Below are 20,117 nucleotides of genomic sequence, written 5' to 3'. Positions count from 1 at the left end.
TTCCCAAGCCTTCATCCCTGAGTCTCAACCTGACCTTGGCTGCTACTTAAACATCCTGTGGGCATTGCTTTTTATTCTGGAGAGACCAGAGTGTGGCACTTAAATCCAGTGCTGTGGTTTTCTATAGTGTGGCAGTTATATCTAGAAACTTCCATCTGATGGGTTGGCAAACATGCAACAGCAGGGTTTTTTTAGGTACCTGAGAGGGAACAGGCAGCAGTGATAAACCATATGTTAAAGAAAGCTGAGGTGGATTCTGCTCCACCAGTGTTTTGTGTTTAAATGATGAAATTAACTGCCCATAGACTTTCCCCCCTGGTTTAATATGGTTTGAGTTCTTCCACAATATATAAGGACAGACCTAATTCGTCCTTTCATTTCTCTGAAAAAAGAAAAACATAGAAATATTTAAATTATTTTATTACATCATACTTGACTAATATGTGGTTCTGTACACAAAGAATTAATTCAAAGAAACACAGAAAAAGAATGTTCATGCACCCAAAATAAAAAATGTAATAAGCCAGTGAATAAATTCAGCTCTGACACCCCACCCCACCCCCACAGAAGTGGGCAAGGGGAAGGATGGAGCCTAGTGACCTGAACTGAGCACATTCAACAAGGTTGTGTTCCAGAATTCTCCCTCACACAGGGAGCATTGGTTTAGGAGCCGAAAAGAAGTGCATACAGGAGAAATGAAGTGAGATGTTGCCTCCTCTTCCAGTCCAGGTGTATGTGTGGTTTCACTTCCCAATCCTTTGCACCACCCAGTCTTGTTGACATAAAGGACAGCGGTTGTTCTGCTTCACCCAAAGAGACATGCAGCAGTTGTGGAAGGAGTGATTACACTCTCCCCACACCACTGGTAAGGAAGAAGGGAGGGGTGGGGAAAGAGAGAATTTAAGTGTTATTTTGGAAAAAACAAATGTTGACATTTTTTAAGATAGTCGACTATGTCATTCTATGAAACCATTTCCACACTTCCATCAGTGCACATTTTGAAAAATTATTACATCATTGGAATTTCATACGTTTTCACGTTTTTCATACGTCGTTCTGATTGATGGGTCAGCTAGCCAATCTGAGTGCAAACAAAGGGTCAATTCAATTTCGACGGAACGTCCATCTGTCTGTCTCACCTGTGGTCTTAAGCCATTTAATGGTTGCTTAGCCACTGACATAGCTAGAAACACTGCAACTAGGCAAAAGATCTTACCGACACAGTCCTCCTGTTTATTCTCGGCTTGACAACGTAGACAGGCATCTGAATGACAAACAGGGGAAACACAAGTCCGAATTTAATTGTTTTGACATCATCTACATCTCGCTTTACGATTTAAATACGTTAGCTCGTTTGTTTGTTTGTTTTTTTTTTGTTAGAAGAACTAGCTAGTCAGCCAGCATTACATTCCTAATAATTTCAAACAATATGACAAGCTCAGGTTATTAACGTTACTGGCTGGCAACGATTTGTTACACTAGGGGCACTAATGAAAAGAGAGTGATACAACACAACGTTAGCCAGCTAGACTGAATAGGACAAAATTAATTCGAATAACTATAGATAATTGCAGATGACCGCGTGACAACAAACCAAAGGCCCAAATGATCTATTGGTTGTTCAACTAAATCTAGGTAAGTAAATGTTAGCTAGTCTAACTTAGTTTTGTCGGCCAGTTGATCAACCTTGTTAGCTAGCTATAGCGAAATTTGATATTCCGCACAATCGGTTGGCAAAAACAGTAAAGATGACCCAGCTAACATTTGCTGGTAGTGATATTCCTTTGCCTTAGCTAGGACCTGTAAGCTAACTATCTAGCTAACAGCCTAGAGACGATTGCATTCCCTTAGAATCTAGCTGGATATACATTTCGCTAGCTACGTTAGCTCCTTAGAAAGCGAAATACTTTATTTACCCATAACTTGCACTCTGCAAATGGCGCAGGTATCGCACTCGACGTCCCAGCTCCACATTGCTACAGCATTCCATTTCTTCAGGGAAAACATTTTGTCTCCTCCAGATTTCGACCCAGAAGTGCCAGTATGCGTATGAACCAAACTCGAGTCGTCTCCGTCATCCATCTCCGCCATATCAATGGAAGAGGGCATAACAAAATGGACGGGCCCGAATGGATAAACGTAATTCAACCAAACAGCCACACGGTGGAACTAAAGTCCACTATGTATTCGGCATGGAACCACAATCCGAATTGCTCGCTAGATTAAGACATCATTTGACTGATTTCCTTGTTTAATAGCATCTCCATCGTCACCATAGTATACACCTTATTCATTCAGCCATGAGTGTGCAGTCATAGTTTAGGGGACGGGCAGTGTCCAATTGTCCCACTTGCATCTGAATTGTTGTTCTATTGGGATGTCCAGGGCTACTCAGCATGGGCGCCAACTGGCCGCTTTGAATTGGTCTATTTATCTCACTATTTAACAGTCTGGGTCTGTATTTTCAGGAACTCTATGAGCACAGGGCACTTTTATTTTTTACTGGCCCAGAAATTTGGTGGCTGACCACAGAGTGATAAACCAGTGTCCTGCAGACATCATGAACATGTGCTTTAAGTCATGTGGACTTTAAGACTGATGGAGGAATGGTTCATGTAACCACTGGTAATCAATCCATTGCTGTCCAAGGGAAGGTATGTCCTTTACTTTGAGTATCTGAACATAATAACATAATTATTGAAGCCATAGACAGCTGTTACCATAGCTAATAAACTATATTATGATACCTTGTGTCGTCCTCAGATCAAAGGTGAAAAATTATGTATTTTCTCGTGCATTATTTTAAAAATGCCTTTGTTGAAAGAAAGCACACAGGAGACAGATTTCATTAATAAAACCTTTAACTAAAACACTATTTTCTGGCATTCACCTACACACCACTGCTAGCCGAGCGATCTTGAGGCCCTCTCACATCCTGGGGTAATCTGAATTTGTGAAATGGAGTTCTGGAGGGAAATTCTGAACATTATGCTGAGGAATGTGAGCAGTGTCTCAAAAGTGAAACAATGAGAATTTGAACTTTGCTGAATTCCTAATGTGCCCTGATTTATGGCCAGTGGCAGCAAGCCATGATTGCAGTTGCTACAGTGTTATGGCCAGAGAATGTTCCACTGCAAATTAATGGTTGTTACTGTAGAGTGTAGATGAAAGGATTTCAACCCAGGGCATCTATTCATATCATTTTTGTTTCCACTTTGCACAGCATGCTCAAAGAGGCCTGGAAGATTTTGGGTTGGCAGATGTATAGTGTAGGACACTCAGGGGTGAGTGGGCGAGGTTGAAGGAGGAGGAGGAGACCTACTTGATTGTAAACAAAGGCTAAACAATCCTGCATAGTATACATTTAATATCCAATTTCTTGTGTTTAATGTAAGGTGTTTGTCAAGAAATAGGATATGTCACACAAAAAGGCAAGTGTGAAAGGGCCTAAAATCCAGCTGTGTTCCAATATTTACATTATTCATGAATTCCACATACATGTGCAATTTATGTCCTGCATTAATGTCAACTCTTTTGTCAGTTCAGATTGACTTCCTTCCAGAGATGAAAATCCTCATTTTTGTGCCTGTAAGGAATCCAGAAGAACAGCATTGGTAAATTGAGATGGAGAGAAAACACTACACAAAGTGTCATTAGCATGGCCAGGTGAGGCTGGCACTGAATGGGGAAGCAGCTAGGTTACACTGAGATAAAGGAGGAACACAGCTACATGGACTCAGCACTGTGTGCCATGAAACAGTAATGGCCATTATACATAATACAAATTACTGGGTTTATACAATATATGAGGATCTACATACAAACCAGTCTTCTAGAGGCAACAGGCAAAGAAATAATCACGTCTCGTGTTACTTCCTTTTTTTCCATTTTCTGTCAGTATGTCTAGGGCTGTTATCACAGTTCAGGCTTGAGACCGACTTATGACTTATGATTACCATTGATTATGCAACAAACACCACTGCAGACTACAACACCCAGGCTGGGTTTACACTGACGAGAGATGGAAAGTATTGTTGTATAACAAGGCAGCAGCCTGCCGATGAAAATGCGTCTACCTGCAGTGTAATCTTCCTGAACAACGCGTGCTTCTTGCTGCATAATACACTGCAGTCTTATTGCATGCTGTGCAAGGGGAGAGCGGTTGTGTATGTATGGGGGAGGTTAGTAACTCGCTTTCCCTGAGTGTATGGTGTGCTGTTGAATTTGGTTGCTGAGTGCAAACTCAGAGCTGGCGCAGTGAACGAGCAGGCTGTGCTGCTTAATCCCACACACTGCGGCTTTTCTCCATCCAGTAGAACTGTCCTGCTCATTTTGCTGCAAATGGATGCCTTTTAATTATCCTCTCAAATATTCTTTTTCCATATCATTTGTTTCTGTGTAATTTAAGCTTTAATTAATTTGAGAGACTGTTAAAGTTGAATGTGAAGAAAGAGCAGGGACTTTTGGGAAATGTGGTGTTTTGGCACGGATCGTGCTGGCTCTGAGGCTCTTGGCATCGTAACTGGATGCCAGTCATTGTGCATTTGCTCCATGGAAAGGAATTGTGTAAGCGGGATCCACCCCTGCATACTGTTCTTTAGTTTTTTTTATTTCTTTCAGTACATAGATCCTACTCCCAGCATGTTTCTTATTTATCCTGGAAAAGCATTTGAATCAACACAAGTGCTAATCTTTCATGGAGAGTCATCTACGGTAAAGTGAACTGAAAAATTCCTACTTTTGTTGTGATGTGCTGAAAGAAAAGACAACGCCCCAGACACACCTTTTTTTTCTTTTTCTTTTTCACAGACTTCAGTTTCTTGGAATTCTTCAAGATGGCAGCAAATGTGTCTGCACTCATCTGGGTGGTAACTTTGACTTTTAACACTGTCTTTTCACCTGTGACAACACAGAAAATACATGGATTTTAACATCCAAATGCACAAAGATCACATTACAAAGTTATGTTACAAAACGTTTATCTTGGTGGAATTTGTGTGAACGATTCTGTTCAAATTGAAACAGCTGGGCAATTTACAGATTAACACGAGAATGAATAAATGACAAATGGATAGCTCAGGAAAATGCTAGATAGATACATAACACACCTATGACACCAGACCACACCTCCAGCTACCCTAGCCGTGTGCCTGTCCCTTTATCACCCCCATTCCTCCTATGAAACACCCCCCCCCCCCCCCCCCCCCCCCAAAACGCTACCCGCTCTCCTGTCCTGCAGGGCCTCCAGAAGCAGTTTTCCGTTCTCATCCCCAATGTGGTTCTCACTGAGGTCCAGCTCCACCAGGTGAGTTGAGAGCTTGATCAACCTGCAGATGAAGAGAGAGGAACAGAGAAGCCAGGGAGGAACAGGGAGGTAAGAGAGGAGATGAATATAGAGGAACAGTAGAGAACAGAAAGGAATGACAATGAGGAGTTAAGATAAGCAGTAAGAAAAAGAGACAACTTTACTGCCAGAATATTGTGGCACAAGATGACTAGCTGATAGATATTTAGAGCAATGCTTCTCAGAGTTTGCCAAAGCGTCTGCCAAAGGACTCCTGAGTACTGCCAGCAGCCCCCTGTAAAAATAAAAAATAAAAAATCATATTGCTCTTTAATGGTTGTATTTGTGCCATTGACAGTTTTCAGTACTCTCCAAAAGTCCCCAGACACCTATTGGAAGGCACTACGATCTATGCCTAGAAATCCTAATCCTAAGGAGGAGGAGGAGGAATGTAGACTACTGAGTGCCATCCAGGTGAATGCAGAAATCACCCAGTGGGATCATGGGAGTACTGCTCTCTGGCAAGGAGCAGAAACAGATTTCTGACTCCTCAAGGAAGTCTCCTACAATATCTGGTCACCTGTAAATAGCAACTGTGCAATTTGGGTGGGTCACTGTTCCTGTTAGTAAACAAAATAAGTGTGTGGGTTGTCTGAGTGGCCCAGGTTTCAGTGAGGATGAGGAACCGGAGGGAGAACAGGGAAGCATAGGCTATGATGAAGTCAGTCTTCTGCAGACTGACTGTTCCATAGGTCTGCTGCAATGGGTGGGACGTCAGCGGAGAACACTAGAGAGGGTTAATCAGGGTTAAAATTGTGTGGCACCAAGGGGGACTGTGAAAATAGGTCTGTCTTCTGACAGTGATGCAAATAGGAATCGAAAGGGGACACATGATGCTTCATGGGCACGTCCTCAACATTCTCTCTCAATGGACTCTGATAGACAGGCTCCCTTGTGTTAATCTGATACTGCCTTGTTTTAGTCTGACTGAGTCTCTGTCCAGATGAGGCTGCTGCTGTACTTCAAAGGACCTACTATAAATAGCACTACTAACCGCTAATTGAATAATGCAGCTGGGAAGGCACTCTTCTACTCAGCTACACGATCAGCTGATTAATAAAGGCTGCTGCAACTGAAACAACGTGCTCGGCTGATTAGCAAAACAGTAGCACCAAAACCACAATTACCAGGGCTGAAAATCAGAGTCAGTCCTCCTGCACACTAAGCATTAAGCGATAAACTTACAGAAAAACAAAGCATGAATACGAAATTTACTTCAGTTAAGATACAAACATAACGTTACAGAAGACTATCATGGCTATCATGAGGGTGTAAGAGGCATGCAGAGGTGTGTTGAAAGGAGGAGAGGAATTTAGAGGAATGTTGAAGAATGAGTGCTGCTAGATTTAAAGTGATCTCCAGCCCCTGTGGGCCTCAGTCCCCATCAAACTGATTGATTTAAACCTACGGATTTCACATTAGTGCCTGATTCCACTTTGGCTTGCCATGGTCGAACATATCTGTTCCACACAGGAGATGAGAACATGGCTGATAAATTCAGGTATGTGAGCCTGGCCCCACCATCGCATAGACTAGGATAGCTCATCTGCCTGGGTGAAACGATGAGGACCCCAGCCAAACCAAACTCTTCTGCATTCAATACAAACATATAACGCTATTGCTGGGTGATCATAGGTGAGCTGTCTTTGGCTGAGCATGTTTAGTCTGAAAAAGCAAACAAGCACTCCAGAAAAGCTCACAAATGATAAAAGACAGTGGGAAAATGGGACCTTCTTCACTTATCATTGTGGTTCCTCCGTGACTTAGCTAAGGCTATAAGTCATATGCTTTAGCTTTTTAGACCGGAATATCCATTCCTGCTAAGGACAAATGTCTTCTTCAGCATTTCTTCTATTTTGAAGTTCACAGTCCTATAATGACTCTGATTATGAAATGTTTGAAGTGAAAAAATGAAGTGGCCTAATCACAAAGACAAATGCCAATGGTGCCAGACATTGACACTCAATGATAATCAATGCCAGAGCTAACAGAGCTAAGACCTAGCATCTGAACACCGTTACTAACAGGTACCATCAGCCCTGATACTCACAAGCAGATTGTTTGTGTGAAGCTCATCGCTGTAACAGTCCTTCCCAGGCCAAACGTGTCGATAGCATTGTCTGAGAGGTGAAGCTTCTCCAGCCAAGGCCCAATTTCTGCAGGTGTGGTTACAGACTTCCTCTTCTTCCCTTTAGACATGTCAAACTCAGGAATCTGTCTGGCTTTTTGACACGGCAGCGAAAATGCTACTGCTCAAACAGCAATGCCATTTCATGTCTCTTAAACAGACTGGATGTTGTTAAAAAAGGTCATTATTACAAGAGAGAAAATGCCACGGCTGCTTTAATCAATAGATTTAAAAAAAACAAAAAAACGCATTGATGGGTTCAGTTGTAAATAATAGCCACAATAGAATGATTATTTATCACTTCTGGGACAAAACACTGAGATTTGAGACTGGGGTGTCCAGTAGTAGGGCCTGAACCACCATGGCCCAACTCTGCACCCCCTGACTTCACACTGAAGAGAGTTTAAGATGCAGAACGGAAGCTGAGGAGGACTCTTATTGGGGGAATTTATACAAATCCCTCTGCGTTATGGAGTCATCATCGGCAGGATGGGACAGCATGTTTTCCTTTTCATGAACATAAGGGAATGATTTCCCAACAAGCATTTAACCGTTTCCAAGCACGGAACGCCATCAGGAACAGTAACATGGCAAAAATGTTGGGACAGGTGCGAGAAAGTCAAGGAAAGACAAGCCAAGCCATGAGACGGTAAACAATCCAAGTCTCCTAATGCTGTAAAAGACTGACTGCAGTCAGTCTGATCATGGTCAAGACATGGGGGAAGTAGTTCCTAAGACATGGGGGAAGTAGTTCCTCAACCATGGACAACTGAAAGTTACTGTCACTCTCTCAGTCACTTGTTCTGTCTCTTCCTACAGTATGTAGCTTTAAGACACGGAAGCACAGCAAATTCAATACCTTTTCTCTTTCTCTTTTTTCCCTTTGAAGATGCCGTACTGCTCCTCAGTGGCTTTGAGTTGGTAATGCCTGAGGGGAGAACACACCCATTAGATCAGTCACCTACTGCTCCTGTCTACACTGAACAGGACACTGCTTCGTAGAACCAGGATTGAACAGAACACTCACGCACGCAGGCACGCATGCACACGCACGCATACACCCGCACACACACACACGCACACAGCTGTGAACACAAAAGGTCCATTTGAACTGAAATCAGAACTAATTACTGGCAGACTTATGAAAACAGAAAAACTATTCTTTAATGTGCATCATTACACTTGGCCTTATACTTTTGTACTTTTTTGAAGAGTGAGGTTCTAATTTGACATTTTAGGGTAATGTGGGCATTAGTTAACAAAATGTTGTGACTTGTTAGGTTTGGACTCAGCAATCCAGCCAGTGACTGTAACTGTGATTGTAATAGGCTACAAACCCTCTTTACTACTAAAACATCTCTGAGCATTCCACACAAATGCTACTCATTCCTCACATGTGTGTTTCTGATTACAGGGAAGATTTAAGTGATTTAAGCTGAGCTCAATTATGCAAAAATCTGTGCAAATCTGCAGTCAGACTAAGTTACGTGTGCGTGCACACACATATTCCGCACTGTAAGATGGGTACCTGGCACCACTACCGACCACTTATTCTTTTCAGGTATGCCTGCTGTGATGAAGACTGCCCCCATACTGTATATGCCAATAACTACCTATCCTGAACCCTTAACTGCCCCAGATGAGCCAACCACTGCAACTACATTCCCCATAAGCACCCCTCTCAGGTAACGTCACTGCAAAATGTTAGAAGCCTTATTCCAGTCACTGTTGAGTTTTCTAGTTGGCTCTGGGGAAGGATGCATTTCAGGTTATCTGGAAATGACTGATATGAGGCCTGGAAATCGGACCCTAGACCAGCAGAGGTTTATTATGTTGATTCTGTAATGAAATCAAATTATGAAATTATTTGAAATGTAATGTAATGATTACACCAAACACTCCCTTGAATGTTTAAGTTTTTGGTTGGATATCATGACACTGTTATTTCTGCGACTGGGTGTGGTGGGAGCAGCAATATGACTGAGGGGCAGGTCTGGAGGCAGCCAAGGACATGGGAGGAAGACAAGAAAGGAATGCAGGATCGTGTAGTCTTGTGATTTTGGGTCTGGCTCCATGTCCCAGTGACCTGTGACACAGTGGCCGGCCCATACAGATTGTGAACGTACAAGTGCAGTGTTTTTGTTGGACCTGCAGTTAATCGCTGTAATAATCCCATTTGTCACTGCATGTACAGCGTGTAGCAGTCAGGATTAAGTCCACATGGGCTTGGATGTGGAGCCGAACCTGCCTGATGGAGACCCTCTACGTGCCTGTTGGGTCAGCTGCAAGGGTGCTGGGCTCCTCCAGGGCGAGGCGCTCTGCGTGTTTCACCAGCACGTCCACCAGCTCAGTGGCGCCCCCACACTGCAGGTCATTGCCATTGACATACAGATCTCTGGGTAAAGAGGTGAGATATCCAAGGCTGTGGCCTTGTGATTACAGCTGTGCAGACTGAGAGGGCACTGTCCATCAGCCTCAGTAACAATACTGATATTGTTCAGATATGACACTATACATGATACAACTAACAGTAAAAACACAATAACAGCACACACAGCTAAATAATAATAATAATAATAATGATTATGATAATCATCATCATCATTTTGTATTTATATAGTGCTTTTCTAAGTGCTCTAAGATGCTTTATAACAAAAACAGACAATTATAAATTAAGCACAAAATCCAAACAGAAAAAAGATATAACAATGCGAAGAAAACAATAGTGCATAGCAATAAAATAAAGCAAGTGTGAGAAAAGCACAAATGAGAACAGCATAAGAACAATAGAACAAGGTAACTAGGAACATAAGTCATAAAAGTAGCAGGTTTTTTGTGGATGGGAGTGAGGTCAGCAAGTTTGGGGGGGGCGGGGGGGAGCACTGCCAGAGAAGAGTGAGGAGTTAATTACTGCTGTGAAGAGTGGGCTGATTGTGGGGAGACAGGGGTGGTAGGGTCCATACCACAGGTGGGAGTCTTATTCCTCTCAGTACTTTGCTAAGGTTGACGGCAGTGATTAGGGAGAAATGAGAGAGGTTCTGGTTGGTGAGAGGTGGGCAGCTGAGTTCAGTTTGTGTTGGGAAGGGGGGAGGGGTGGAGAAAATGGACAGCACTACCACTAATATATAGAAAACGCCAATGAAAGTAGCACATATGAGATGCATAATCAAAACAGAACAACTGTGGACAACTGTATACCAACCTGACAGCACTCCTCGAGACCAGGGCACCCAACAGAGTTCCACTGCTTGGGCCCAGGGAACAGTAACACAAACTCAGGGAAAGGACATGGTTGTCCCCCTCTAGGCCACACAGTAGTGCTCTCACTCCTTCCTCTCCAACACTGGAAAGAGAGAGAGAGAGATCGAGTGAGAGAGAGCGAGACAGACAGACAGACATCATAAAACAATTCAGAAACTCGGTTGGCCATTGAGATTAGCCCACACATGCATGACTTTAAGAGGCTGAGATAGAACTGCAGTTTCTGACAATATTTGGTAACTACGTATCATAAAATGCATTCCTTCAAAATAGTTAATTGATTAAAATTTTCCCAAACTTCCCAAACTTCAAATTTGGAAACTGGCCCGTTCCCCTGGGGTAAAAGAGAAGCTGCTCTATGCTGGCAGTAAAATACACAGCTAACCGCCATCGCTGCTTTTCTCCCTTATCTATATAGGGAAGCTGAGTGCTGCCACATGAACTACAGCAGTTTATTGCAAACAGATTGTGCATTCTTTGATGAACATTTAACAACGAGAACTTACAAGAGGATAACAGAATCCAGCCCTGAATTGATTTGTGTGTCTCGTATCTTCCTGTCTCTCTCTCTCTTGCTCTGAACAAACAAACACGCACACATGCACACAAACGCACACACACACGCAAGCACACACGCACACAAACGCACACACACACGCAAGCACACACGCACGCGCACACACACACACACACGCACACGCACACGTACACGCACACTCACAGACACACATGCACACACACACACACACGCACACGCACACTCACAGACACACACACACGCACACTCACAGACACACACGCACACACACACACACAGACACACGCACACTCACACACGCACACGCACACACACACACACACACGCACACGCACACACACACACACACAGACACACACACACGCACACGCACACACACACAGTGTTACTCACGGGGTATAGTCCAGACAGAGGACTGTAAGGGAGCTGAGTGCCACAGCCCGACCCAGCCGCCCCAGGGACCAGACGTCCAGTCTGCAGTCCAGCAGCCCCAGCTGTCTGAAAGGGTACTCCGTCCTACCCCGCTTCTCCAGCAGGAGGCACTGTGAAGCCAAGAAAGACAATAAACTTGGGTTTCATTTGCCCTGAGGGAGCATCAATGCTCAAAAACTGTGTATGTGACAGAGGGAGGCCCAGTCAGACTGAGAGATTAGCACAGTAGTTGCATAAATAAACCCCAGCGCACGTATAGGTTTCTTGTCTTCTCCTCTGGACAAAAATGATCCCGTGTATGCAGGAGCTTAGAATCATAAAAATGAAGCAAGACTGATTTACTGGTAATGAGTATCCCATTTACTCCTCCTTGACAAAACTGAGCTCCATTCTACACCAGTGTGAGATTTTGACTATTTTCTCATGCTTCCCCAAATTCTGCTCATGAGAAACAACCCTTCACTTGTCTGACTAGGATAACAACAAAGCAATGTTCTAGGGTTCACTTAAATGCTTTTTTGTCTGAAATAAGATGACTGCAATAGCCAAGGAGAAACCCATGAGAGATCTATTAGCAGAGCAACAAATCAACGAGAACTTTCTTGAGCTTCTGTTCTTAAATTGATCCCTGATTTGTCTTGGATTGATCGATGCCCTCGCTCTTCATTTCTCCCTTGGGGGAGGGTTAGGAGAGGCAATTCACAGTCGGAGTTCAGTAATCTCAAAATAAGCATCTGATTTACTTCTCAGGAGATAAAGAAAAGGCTGTTGTAAGCGGTAGATTTTTTTTCTTTGGGCATGAACACTGGTCCTTTATAGGCTTTGCCAAACAGAACCTTTTACTTGTTGAATATATTGACAAAGATTTACACCAATAAACCGAACAAGTGATCCGGCCTAGTCACACCCACTTAGCACAGGCACAGAGATGACCTTGAAGAAAGATAGCTGCCTGAGCACAAGTTCTGTATCACTTTCTACCCTCCAAGCCTTCAGGGTACATACATGTTTCCCAAACCAAGTGTGTTTGATCAGTTTCATGTCATTCTGTAGCCTCACTATAGGGCTTCACTTGTGCTGCTGTTTTTAAGCCCACCTGACATGATTTACCAGGCACAGGTAAAATAAAAGCCTGTGCTTCCACTAATGCTTGCTGTAAACTAGTTTTCAGTAAAGAAAATAAAAAATAAGTGAAGTCAATTATGAATAGAGGGCAGCACAGTGGTCCGGTGGGTAGCACTATTGCCCAGATCCTTGGTTTGAATCTCGGCTGGGGCCTTTCTCTGTGGAGTTTGCATGTTCTCCCCGTGTCCATGTGGGTTTCCTCCAGGTACTTTGGTTTCCTCCCACAGGACATGCAGGTAGGCTAATTGGAAGGTCTAAATTGCCCATAGGTATGAGTATGTGAGTGAATGAGTTTATGAATGGTGCGTGTGCCCCGTGATAGATTGGCAACTTGTCCAGGGTGTATTCCTGCCTCTCGCCCAATGCACTCTGGGATAGGCCCCAGCACCCCCCGCGACCCTGACCAGGAATAAGCAAGTTATATAATGGATAGATGGATGGAAATATGAATAGATCTACTTAAATGGGAAGGAGTCCAATCTTATTATTCAGATGCAAAAGTAGGGTTTTTGGTTGTTGTCATAATTGTGGAAAAAAAGCCAAAATTCCAGTCAAATCAAAACAATTTGACCAAATTGATTTCTGAAATCTGATTCCAGATCTGTTGTGTAAGTCCAAGATGGAGACGGAGAGGGAAGCCATGATGCAATATCAATTAGTCATGTCAATATTACTGCACTTCAGAAGTGTTTGTATTTTTAACCCAAATAGGAGCAATATCCATTTAAAATGCATGTCCTTCATGTGACCTGCTAAGTTAACCAGCCTACTGTAAAAATAAATGATTGATGCATGGCTGACAGCAAAAATATTTCTGTTGGGGGTTTTTCTCAAAAAATCAGCACTGCATACCTGACCCTGGGAATAAGTAACAGATGCTTCAAGCTCAGGGCCTGGAGACTGAGTATATGCTTACACTGTATCCATGTGCCAAGGGGGTAGCTGCAGATTACTGAATGCCAGGCACACCCTTATGCAAAGGTTTGGGGGGAGACGGAGAGACATGTCACCCCCAATATTTTCATATCCAGCTAGTATGCTTATGAGTCTTGAAGTCTGACTATGTGAGACTAGGTGGTCCAGTCAGTCTCTCCGAACGAGAACATGATATGATACCTACAACGATGGGCATGCCACATAGCTAGGATAAGACATGAAGTACCCATGTGGACTTTTTAATAGGCCAGTTTATGTGTTGGGAAAGTGTCAATACTAAAACCAACACTGTGCTAGATGAAATAAAAATCTAGCACAAGAAGTATACTTTGACAACCCACATGTCTTCCAGCTTTACTTCCAGCTACCACCTGGTTACTATGGCAATGCTTGCTGAAGTTGTGATTGACGGTGTTTATTGTACATGATCAGAATGTGTAGCGGAGAACACGGAAGAAGCATGAGCGTGCGAGGGAAAATGAAAAGTTCAAAACCTGTCTGTACTGCAGCAGCTTGAGTGATTCAGAGGCCAGTTCTCATCCATTGACACTCAGTATGATTCAATATGATAATATGATTCAGTACTGCTTCCATTTCACAACTCCCTGCAGAGTGCTCCTTAGGCGCTGGGTGTGCATCAGCAGGGGTGACTTACTAGATCGGCGACGTCCTGTTGTCTTGGTGATAGGTCCCAGACGGTCAGCTCGCGCCCGTGTGTGTAGCGTGTGTCCCGCACCGCTTGGAGGAGGGGCCAAAGGCTGGGGGACACGTGAGTCCCGGGTGTGTTCTCCGGGAAGGTGAGTGTGATCTACAGCAGAGACAAACCGCTTACTGCTCCAAACCAGACCTCACACACTCAGGCACAGCATGCTGTAAGAAGAAGGTGTGTGTAAGCACGGTTGTTTGATTTCTGAGTGTGTGTGTTTGTGTGTATTTGAAAGTGTGTGTGAGCATTCATGATTGTGCGTGTATATACATGCATGCCTGTGTGTGAGAGGGACAGCCTACCTGTGTATGCATATGTTGGAAATTTTGGTCAAATGCATTGGTGTATAGGTGTGTGAGGATGTGTGCATTTGTATATATGAGCATGTTTGTGTACGTGTGCATGAGTGTGTGCAAAAGAGAGAAAAAAGGAGAAAATTAATTGGGAAATTCATGGCAAATTTGTTGTTTTTCCTCTTTACTAATCATTTGTGTTCCTTTGAGATGTTCCGCCAAGCTTTCACAGCTTCACCATTCCATCATCGGACTAATTTGACTTTGAGGAGCTTTCTTAGAAAGCCGGACATTACAGTTGCTATTCTGAGCTGTAGGTTTTTGTATTCACTTCTGAAGATGGTGAAAATAGCATTTTTTATTTTCATTTTTGGGTGAATTTTGGGCTGGCCTTTCACTTTGTTAGTGCTGCATGTCTTCAGAAACCGTAGCGATCAGTAGAACACAATGTCTACCTTAGTCATGTTTTTCTCCTTCTCGATGCATCGCAGGACATCTCGCCTCACAGAGGGACTGATGCAGCTCTCACTTTCCACACAATGTCTTTCGTATGACTTCAGAAACTGCCGGAGACTGGCAGAGACGTAAGACGTTTTCGAGCTGGGTCTTGCCGTTCCTTTTCCACCCCTCTTCGCCTGCTCATCTCTCGACATTTGCTCACCCCAGATTTCACAGCCTAGCTTTTAAACGAAGGAAAAGAAGAGAAAATAAGTTCCACATGTTTTTGCATTTCAGTGAGTAAAATAGGAATAGACACTGTCAGTGCATCATAAATCATTAGATTTCTGCAGATCACACATCAGAGACCAAACAGATCTTATGTCGAAAGGTTTCCCATTATTTCCATTCATTTGGGCTCGCCAATTCTGCTTTGAATTATTGCTGTGCTACCTTCCTCTACATTTGGCCACAAAGCTGCAGGCCACTATTACGTACACCTAATTAGCCCCACAGTGTCACAGGAGAGAGCTAGCACCAAATGAGATACATATCTCTCAATCACGGCCTACATGTTGTTCGAACTGCTCTTGGGCCCCTGATGGTCAGATCTGGAGAGAACTCAGGAGACTCTTAACTTAGTATCTGGTAGCAAAACTTTTGCAAACAAAAATCGCCATTTTAACAAAGTGATAATAAACATTGGCCTGATTCTCTGAGAGCAGTTTAAAGACATGTGAGGTAGTGTGAGGTAGTGTGACACATAGACCTCTACTTGCCATTCATTTCTTCCTTTTGTGTCACAATTTATGTCCTTTGAGCAACACTTCACTATAAAAAGTCAAAATGGAGATAGCAAAAGATATATATGAGCCTGTTTTTCATACACAAGCACCTTCTTGGCTTTATGATTTGAATAACTGCTGCCACTTGTAGACAGGCCTTCACTTACATGTGATTCATAATAAAAATATGGGTTTCATACCCAAAAAGTGGGCGGTTCATCACTCTTGGAAGAACCTTGGCTGACTGAGGCCACACTACTCCTGGTGGGATGAAAGCAATTATGCCCTGCCTCTATGGACTCCTGGTAATAGCATACTAATAACGGTCAAACCTACAACTATAGTACAGGGCCCAGCCTGTGATCATGTGTGGGCATGTACTGGCTGAGCTGCTTGCTAAATGATTAAAAACTATGCAGTAATAGTAGCCTGCCAGACCAGTCATAAACCCACAAATAATCCATATGATCATAAAACCACAAATAAGGTACAGTGCATAAACCGAACAATATAAGCTTAACTGCTCCTCAAAAGTGTGGAGGCCAATACTGATTATTTCTCATTTAAAAATTGAATCTATTCTAAAGGGCCTGCTCTGCATTTTGCCTGCAATTTGTTTTGAATAATATTTAGTGATGCCAATATGTTTTAAAAATCAATTACATCCTGTTGTCCCAGTCACAGCTCCTTCAATCGAGTCAGTTACACCTGATTTGCTACGCATTCCAGTGCATACACCTTTTTCAATTTGTTGAGGCTTTAGATAAATCTGCATGTATACTCATTCATTGCAATCATAAATAATAACCATTCCTGTTTTAACTGATATTGTCCATATCAAAACTCCAGTTACTGTCATTTCACAGAAAAATAAGCTATATACATGGATTATCACAATAGAAAAAAAACTGTTGATTCATTATTCTAACTGGTTTTAATGATTGTTTAATTAATCTCCCGCCAACAGACCTGTGGTTTTAAACTGGATAGATTCACTGTTATACCAGACAGGCCCTCATGCAGATACGATTTGAGAAACTAAGGCAACGTGCCATGCACATACATAGTCTATGCAGAAAATACTACATAACAAACTATTTCAACTAGCATGGTAATCATAGAAAAGCCTACCCACGGACATGAAAACAATATTATCATAAAAAAAGAAATCAAATGAGCCCCAGACATTTTCCAGATGTGATAATACTGTGTCTGAACATAGTAGAAGCACATGTTCAAATCGAGGAGAAAAGTTTGCTCATAAATCACAGACAGCAGAACTGATTACTTTCACTAAAAATTTCACTGAAGTTTCAGAAGTTATTTAAGACAAAACATACAAAATGCCGACAAATGTGAAGTCATTTTTAGACACAACTGCAATGCACTCACCTACTACCATGAGATTTTTTTCCCCCTCTGTTGAGTGTCTGTTGCTGTAGCAACACGTTGCTATGCAACAGAGGGGGACACTCTGACTGAACAGGGGCTGTGCTCAAAAAAGGCCTTAGTAGTGGTGGTTTCATTTTTTTGACCGAGCCTTTTTGTTAGCTAAAGACTGAGGCAGGTGCTACGTTTACACTGTGTTTTGTGCATTGTATAAATATGCTAAATTTAATGAAGTTGTAAATTATAGCCAACACAAATATATGCTATTTAGTATTACAGTGAAAAAAAACTGGTATTTTCAATTTAATGGAGGAAGTTGCTTACTGAATGATCCAACAGTGGCAATGAAAACAAGAAGATTTTGACTACGAAAACCCCTCTGCCACACATACTCATATAGTTCTTATGGTTGATGATCAATAAATTCTCACCATAATGAAGAAAAACCTACTCTTCAGGAGGCAGGTGTGCATGCGTCAGTGACTACTGTCCACAGCCGACTTCACAGACAGAAATACAGGGGCTACAGTGCAAGATGCAAAACACTATTTAGCTGCAAAAAATGAATTCTCTAAAATGGATTTATAATGTATGCGTGTTCCCTGAAATTCTCACACAGCAATAGACTGTCACTCACATTTTTTTTTCACATCTTCATGTTAAAAAACCTGCCAAACAAGAATTTTTAATGACTAAGTAAAACAAAACCCCATAATTTAACCATAAATAGATAGGTCTACAGTTTGTGTTAAACGTATCCCTTTCATTACATGTAAAATAATTTTACTCCATAGACAGAAATCTATCAAAGAAATCCGTCATGAAAAACAACCTGTACATTTGATGCGACTGTGTCAGGGAAACTGACACTGAAAGAATACATTGAAAACAGCAGCTGATTGGGAAATAAAACCATTTCCCACAGATATTTGGTGACATATGTTTGGCAAGAAAACAGACCTTTCCGTTGAGTCTATTGCTGTGTGAGAATTTCAGGAAACACTGTACAGTATACATTATAAATCCATTTTAGAGCAATTATACATGTTATTTCTATACAAATTATGCATTCCAGTGTTATTGGTTACAATGCTGAACCTTGGCCCTCATAGTCAGAAGTGAATGAGTATGAGGGGCAGAGAGAGTTTCATAGTCGAAAAATCTTCATTGCCAATGTTTGATCATTCAGTGAGCAACTATCTTCTAAATCTATGAAGTTGCTACAGAGCCATGGTTTCTGTCTTCATAACGTCTCATGTTGCCCATGTAGCCTAACAGATCAAATCAAATATCTACAGCTGCATGCATTTCCTAACATCACAATCTTATCCTTTAATGCTTTGACAGTTTTATCCATCAACTTTCAGTTAAATTTCTAGAAAATATTGAAAATTGATTTTACCAACGAACTTTACATTGTTGACGGAGGACGGAGTGTATAAATGGATAGTGATAAAATGCTATGTAAAAAGTTGTGTAAGTCGCTCTGGATAAGAGCGTCTGCTAAATGCCTGTAATGTAATGTAATGTAATGAAAGAAATAACGCGGTGTTTCGGATAATCTAAAATACACCATGAATAAACGAACTGCTGCGAAAAGATGTTGTTACTAGCCTAGGAACAGACCAAATTTGGATGATGCAGAATTTGAATCACTGCTTCCACAGACGCCGAAACCACGAGTGCTGCCGGCTGCTGGTCGCCGATATAAAACCTGTCAGCGCGCGCGGAGTCCGTGCAGAACATACTGTAGGGAGAAACGCTTGGATATTGTTGCGCAGCCTCGTGACATCGTCAGAAACAATGACACCTGGGAGCACGCGGGAGACTACGGAAGAGGACAAACCCAAACAAACACCCAGCCCGGCAGGTATTTGTCGCTTTAAATCTTTGCGCTGACTGCCAAAAAAGTTTGTCTTGTTTTTGTTTGAAAACATAAGTAAAACATATAATTTTACCTAAGTCATTCCAATGAACGAAAAATCCTTTAAAAAATTGAATAAAAATGAAATAATAATAATAATAATTAAAGCCGCAAGCGGCGTTGGAAGGGGTCCAAGCAGTGGCAGCATCGCGCCCCCTATGGAGCGATTTTAAAATGGCTTTGTCCTCATGATCATACGCCTTCACCCAACATGTCTACTGAATATCACAATGATCGTATGATATATTGATGACTTATGGCCAATTTTGAGCTAAGAGACGCTGTCGGATGACTTAGTTACGTCGCCATGGATGTGTCCTGGCCGCTTCCCGTCAAGGCCTTTAATATGTCGTAACACTTAGATGGCATGTCATAACACTTAGATGGTCCGGTGTGCATGCGCAGCTGCAGTGTTTCTGCGCCGCAACTAAAAAAGGCGTCACGCTAGTGTTGTCACGATACCGAAATTTTGACTTTGATACTGATACCAGGTTTAGTATTACTAAAGTGTATTGGGGACGGAGTGTGGCGCAGTGGGTAAGGAACTGCGCTTGTAACCGAAAGGTTGTAGGTTCGAATCCCGGGTAAGGACACTGCCGTTGTACCCTTGAGCAAGGTATTTAACCTGCATTGCTTCAGTATATATCCAGCTGTATAAATGGATACAATGTAAAGTGCTAAGTAAAAGTTGTGTAAGTCGCTCTGGATAAGAGCGTCTGCTAAATGCCTGTAATAAATAATAATATTACGATACTCAATACTGAAATGATACTTGAAACTTAAATGGTGCTAATTCGATACTCGGTACCTAACGATAC

The 20,117-nt window shown here is 42.3% G+C and overlaps 3 protein-coding genes across 8 annotated transcripts in view; 1 reads left to right on the top strand and 2 right to left on the bottom strand.

Moving 5' to 3' along the window:
* Positions 1 to 403: 403 nt before the first annotated feature.
* rnf7 (ring finger protein 7) lies at positions 404 to 2,317 on the bottom strand. Of its 2 annotated transcripts, none has more exons than XM_035385797.1 (3): positions 1,917 to 2,136; positions 1,217 to 1,264; positions 404 to 862 (listed from the first exon to the last, which is right to left on the bottom strand). In XM_035385797.1, the coding sequence occupies exons 1-3, from the start codon at positions 2,107 to 2,109 to the stop codon at positions 744 to 746; spliced, it is 360 nt and encodes a 119-aa protein (XP_035241688.1). In that variant the 5' UTR covers positions 2,110 to 2,136; the 3' UTR covers positions 404 to 743. The 2 variants fall into 2 exon arrangements, with proteins under 2 accessions (XP_035241688.1, XP_035241690.1); XM_035385799.1 differs by having other exon boundaries at positions 806 to 862; positions 1,924 to 2,317.
* A 526-nt stretch (positions 2,318 to 2,843) lies between these two features.
* Positions 2,844 to 17,454, bottom strand: LOC118210002. 5 transcript variants are annotated; one of them, XM_035385792.1, is made up of 11 exons: positions 17,379 to 17,454; positions 15,219 to 15,443; positions 14,420 to 14,572; positions 11,665 to 11,813; positions 10,675 to 10,815; positions 9,743 to 9,894; positions 8,332 to 8,400; positions 7,395 to 7,533; positions 5,221 to 5,327; positions 4,784 to 4,899; positions 2,844 to 3,586 (listed from the first exon to the last, which is right to left on the bottom strand). In XM_035385792.1, the coding sequence occupies exons 2-11, from the start codon at positions 15,414 to 15,416 to the stop codon at positions 3,575 to 3,577; spliced, it is 1,236 nt and encodes a 411-aa protein (XP_035241683.1). In that variant the 5' UTR covers positions 15,417 to 15,443; positions 17,379 to 17,454; the 3' UTR covers positions 2,844 to 3,574. The 5 variants fall into 5 exon arrangements, with proteins under 5 accessions (XP_035241683.1, XP_035241681.1, XP_035241682.1 ...); XM_035385790.1 differs by having other exon boundaries at positions 15,219 to 15,439; positions 17,379 to 17,398; XM_035385791.1 differs by having other exon boundaries at positions 9,743 to 9,867; positions 15,219 to 15,439; positions 17,379 to 17,398.
* The window catches only part of LOC118210004 (transmembrane protein 255B), a 32,508-nt gene continuing 22,177 nt past the window's right edge, over positions 9,787 to 20,117 (top strand). The window contains exons 1-3 of the mRNA XM_035385796.1: positions 9,787 to 9,879; positions 14,453 to 14,561; positions 19,043 to 19,245. Of these exons, the coding sequence (XP_035241687.1) occupies positions 19,179 to 19,245 (67 nt within the window). The 5' untranslated portion in view covers positions 9,787 to 9,879; positions 14,453 to 14,561; positions 19,043 to 19,178. The remainder of the gene's footprint in view (positions 9,880 to 14,452; positions 14,562 to 19,042; positions 19,246 to 20,117) is intronic.

The sequence above is a fragment of the Anguilla anguilla genome, chromosome 12 (genome assembly GCF_013347855.1).
Source record: "Anguilla anguilla isolate fAngAng1 chromosome 12, fAngAng1.pri, whole genome shotgun sequence".
Taxonomy (NCBI): domain Eukaryota; kingdom Metazoa; phylum Chordata; class Actinopteri; order Anguilliformes; family Anguillidae; genus Anguilla; species Anguilla anguilla.
This window is presented reverse-complemented; position numbering and strand designations above follow the sequence as displayed.

What these genes read in the sequence shown, in the direction of transcription:
- rnf7 (XM_035385797.1), bottom strand. Translation starts at nt 2,109, where the DNA reads ATGCCCTCTTCCATTGATATGGCGGAGATGGATGACGGAGACGACTCG. An exon ending in TTGCAGAGTGCAAGTTATGG is followed by an intron (nt 1,265 to 1,916) that starts GTAAATAAAGTA and finishes TTTGTCATTCAG; the next exon opens with ATGCCTGTCTACGTTGTCAA. An exon ending in TAAACAGGAGGACTGTGTCG is followed by an intron (nt 863 to 1,216) that starts GTAAGATCTTTT and finishes CTTCCTTACCAG; the next exon opens with TGGTGTGGGGAGAGTGTAAT.
- LOC118210002 (XM_035385790.1), bottom strand. An exon ending in CTCTGTCTGGACTATACCCC is followed by an intron (nt 10,816 to 11,664) that starts GTGAGTAACACT and finishes CTCTCTTTCCAG; the next exon opens with TGTTGGAGAGGAAGGAGTGA. An exon ending in CCTTGCAGCTGACCCAACAG is followed by an intron (nt 8,401 to 9,742) that starts GCACGTAGAGGG and finishes TTCTCCCCTCAG; the next exon opens with GCATTACCAACTCAAAGCCA.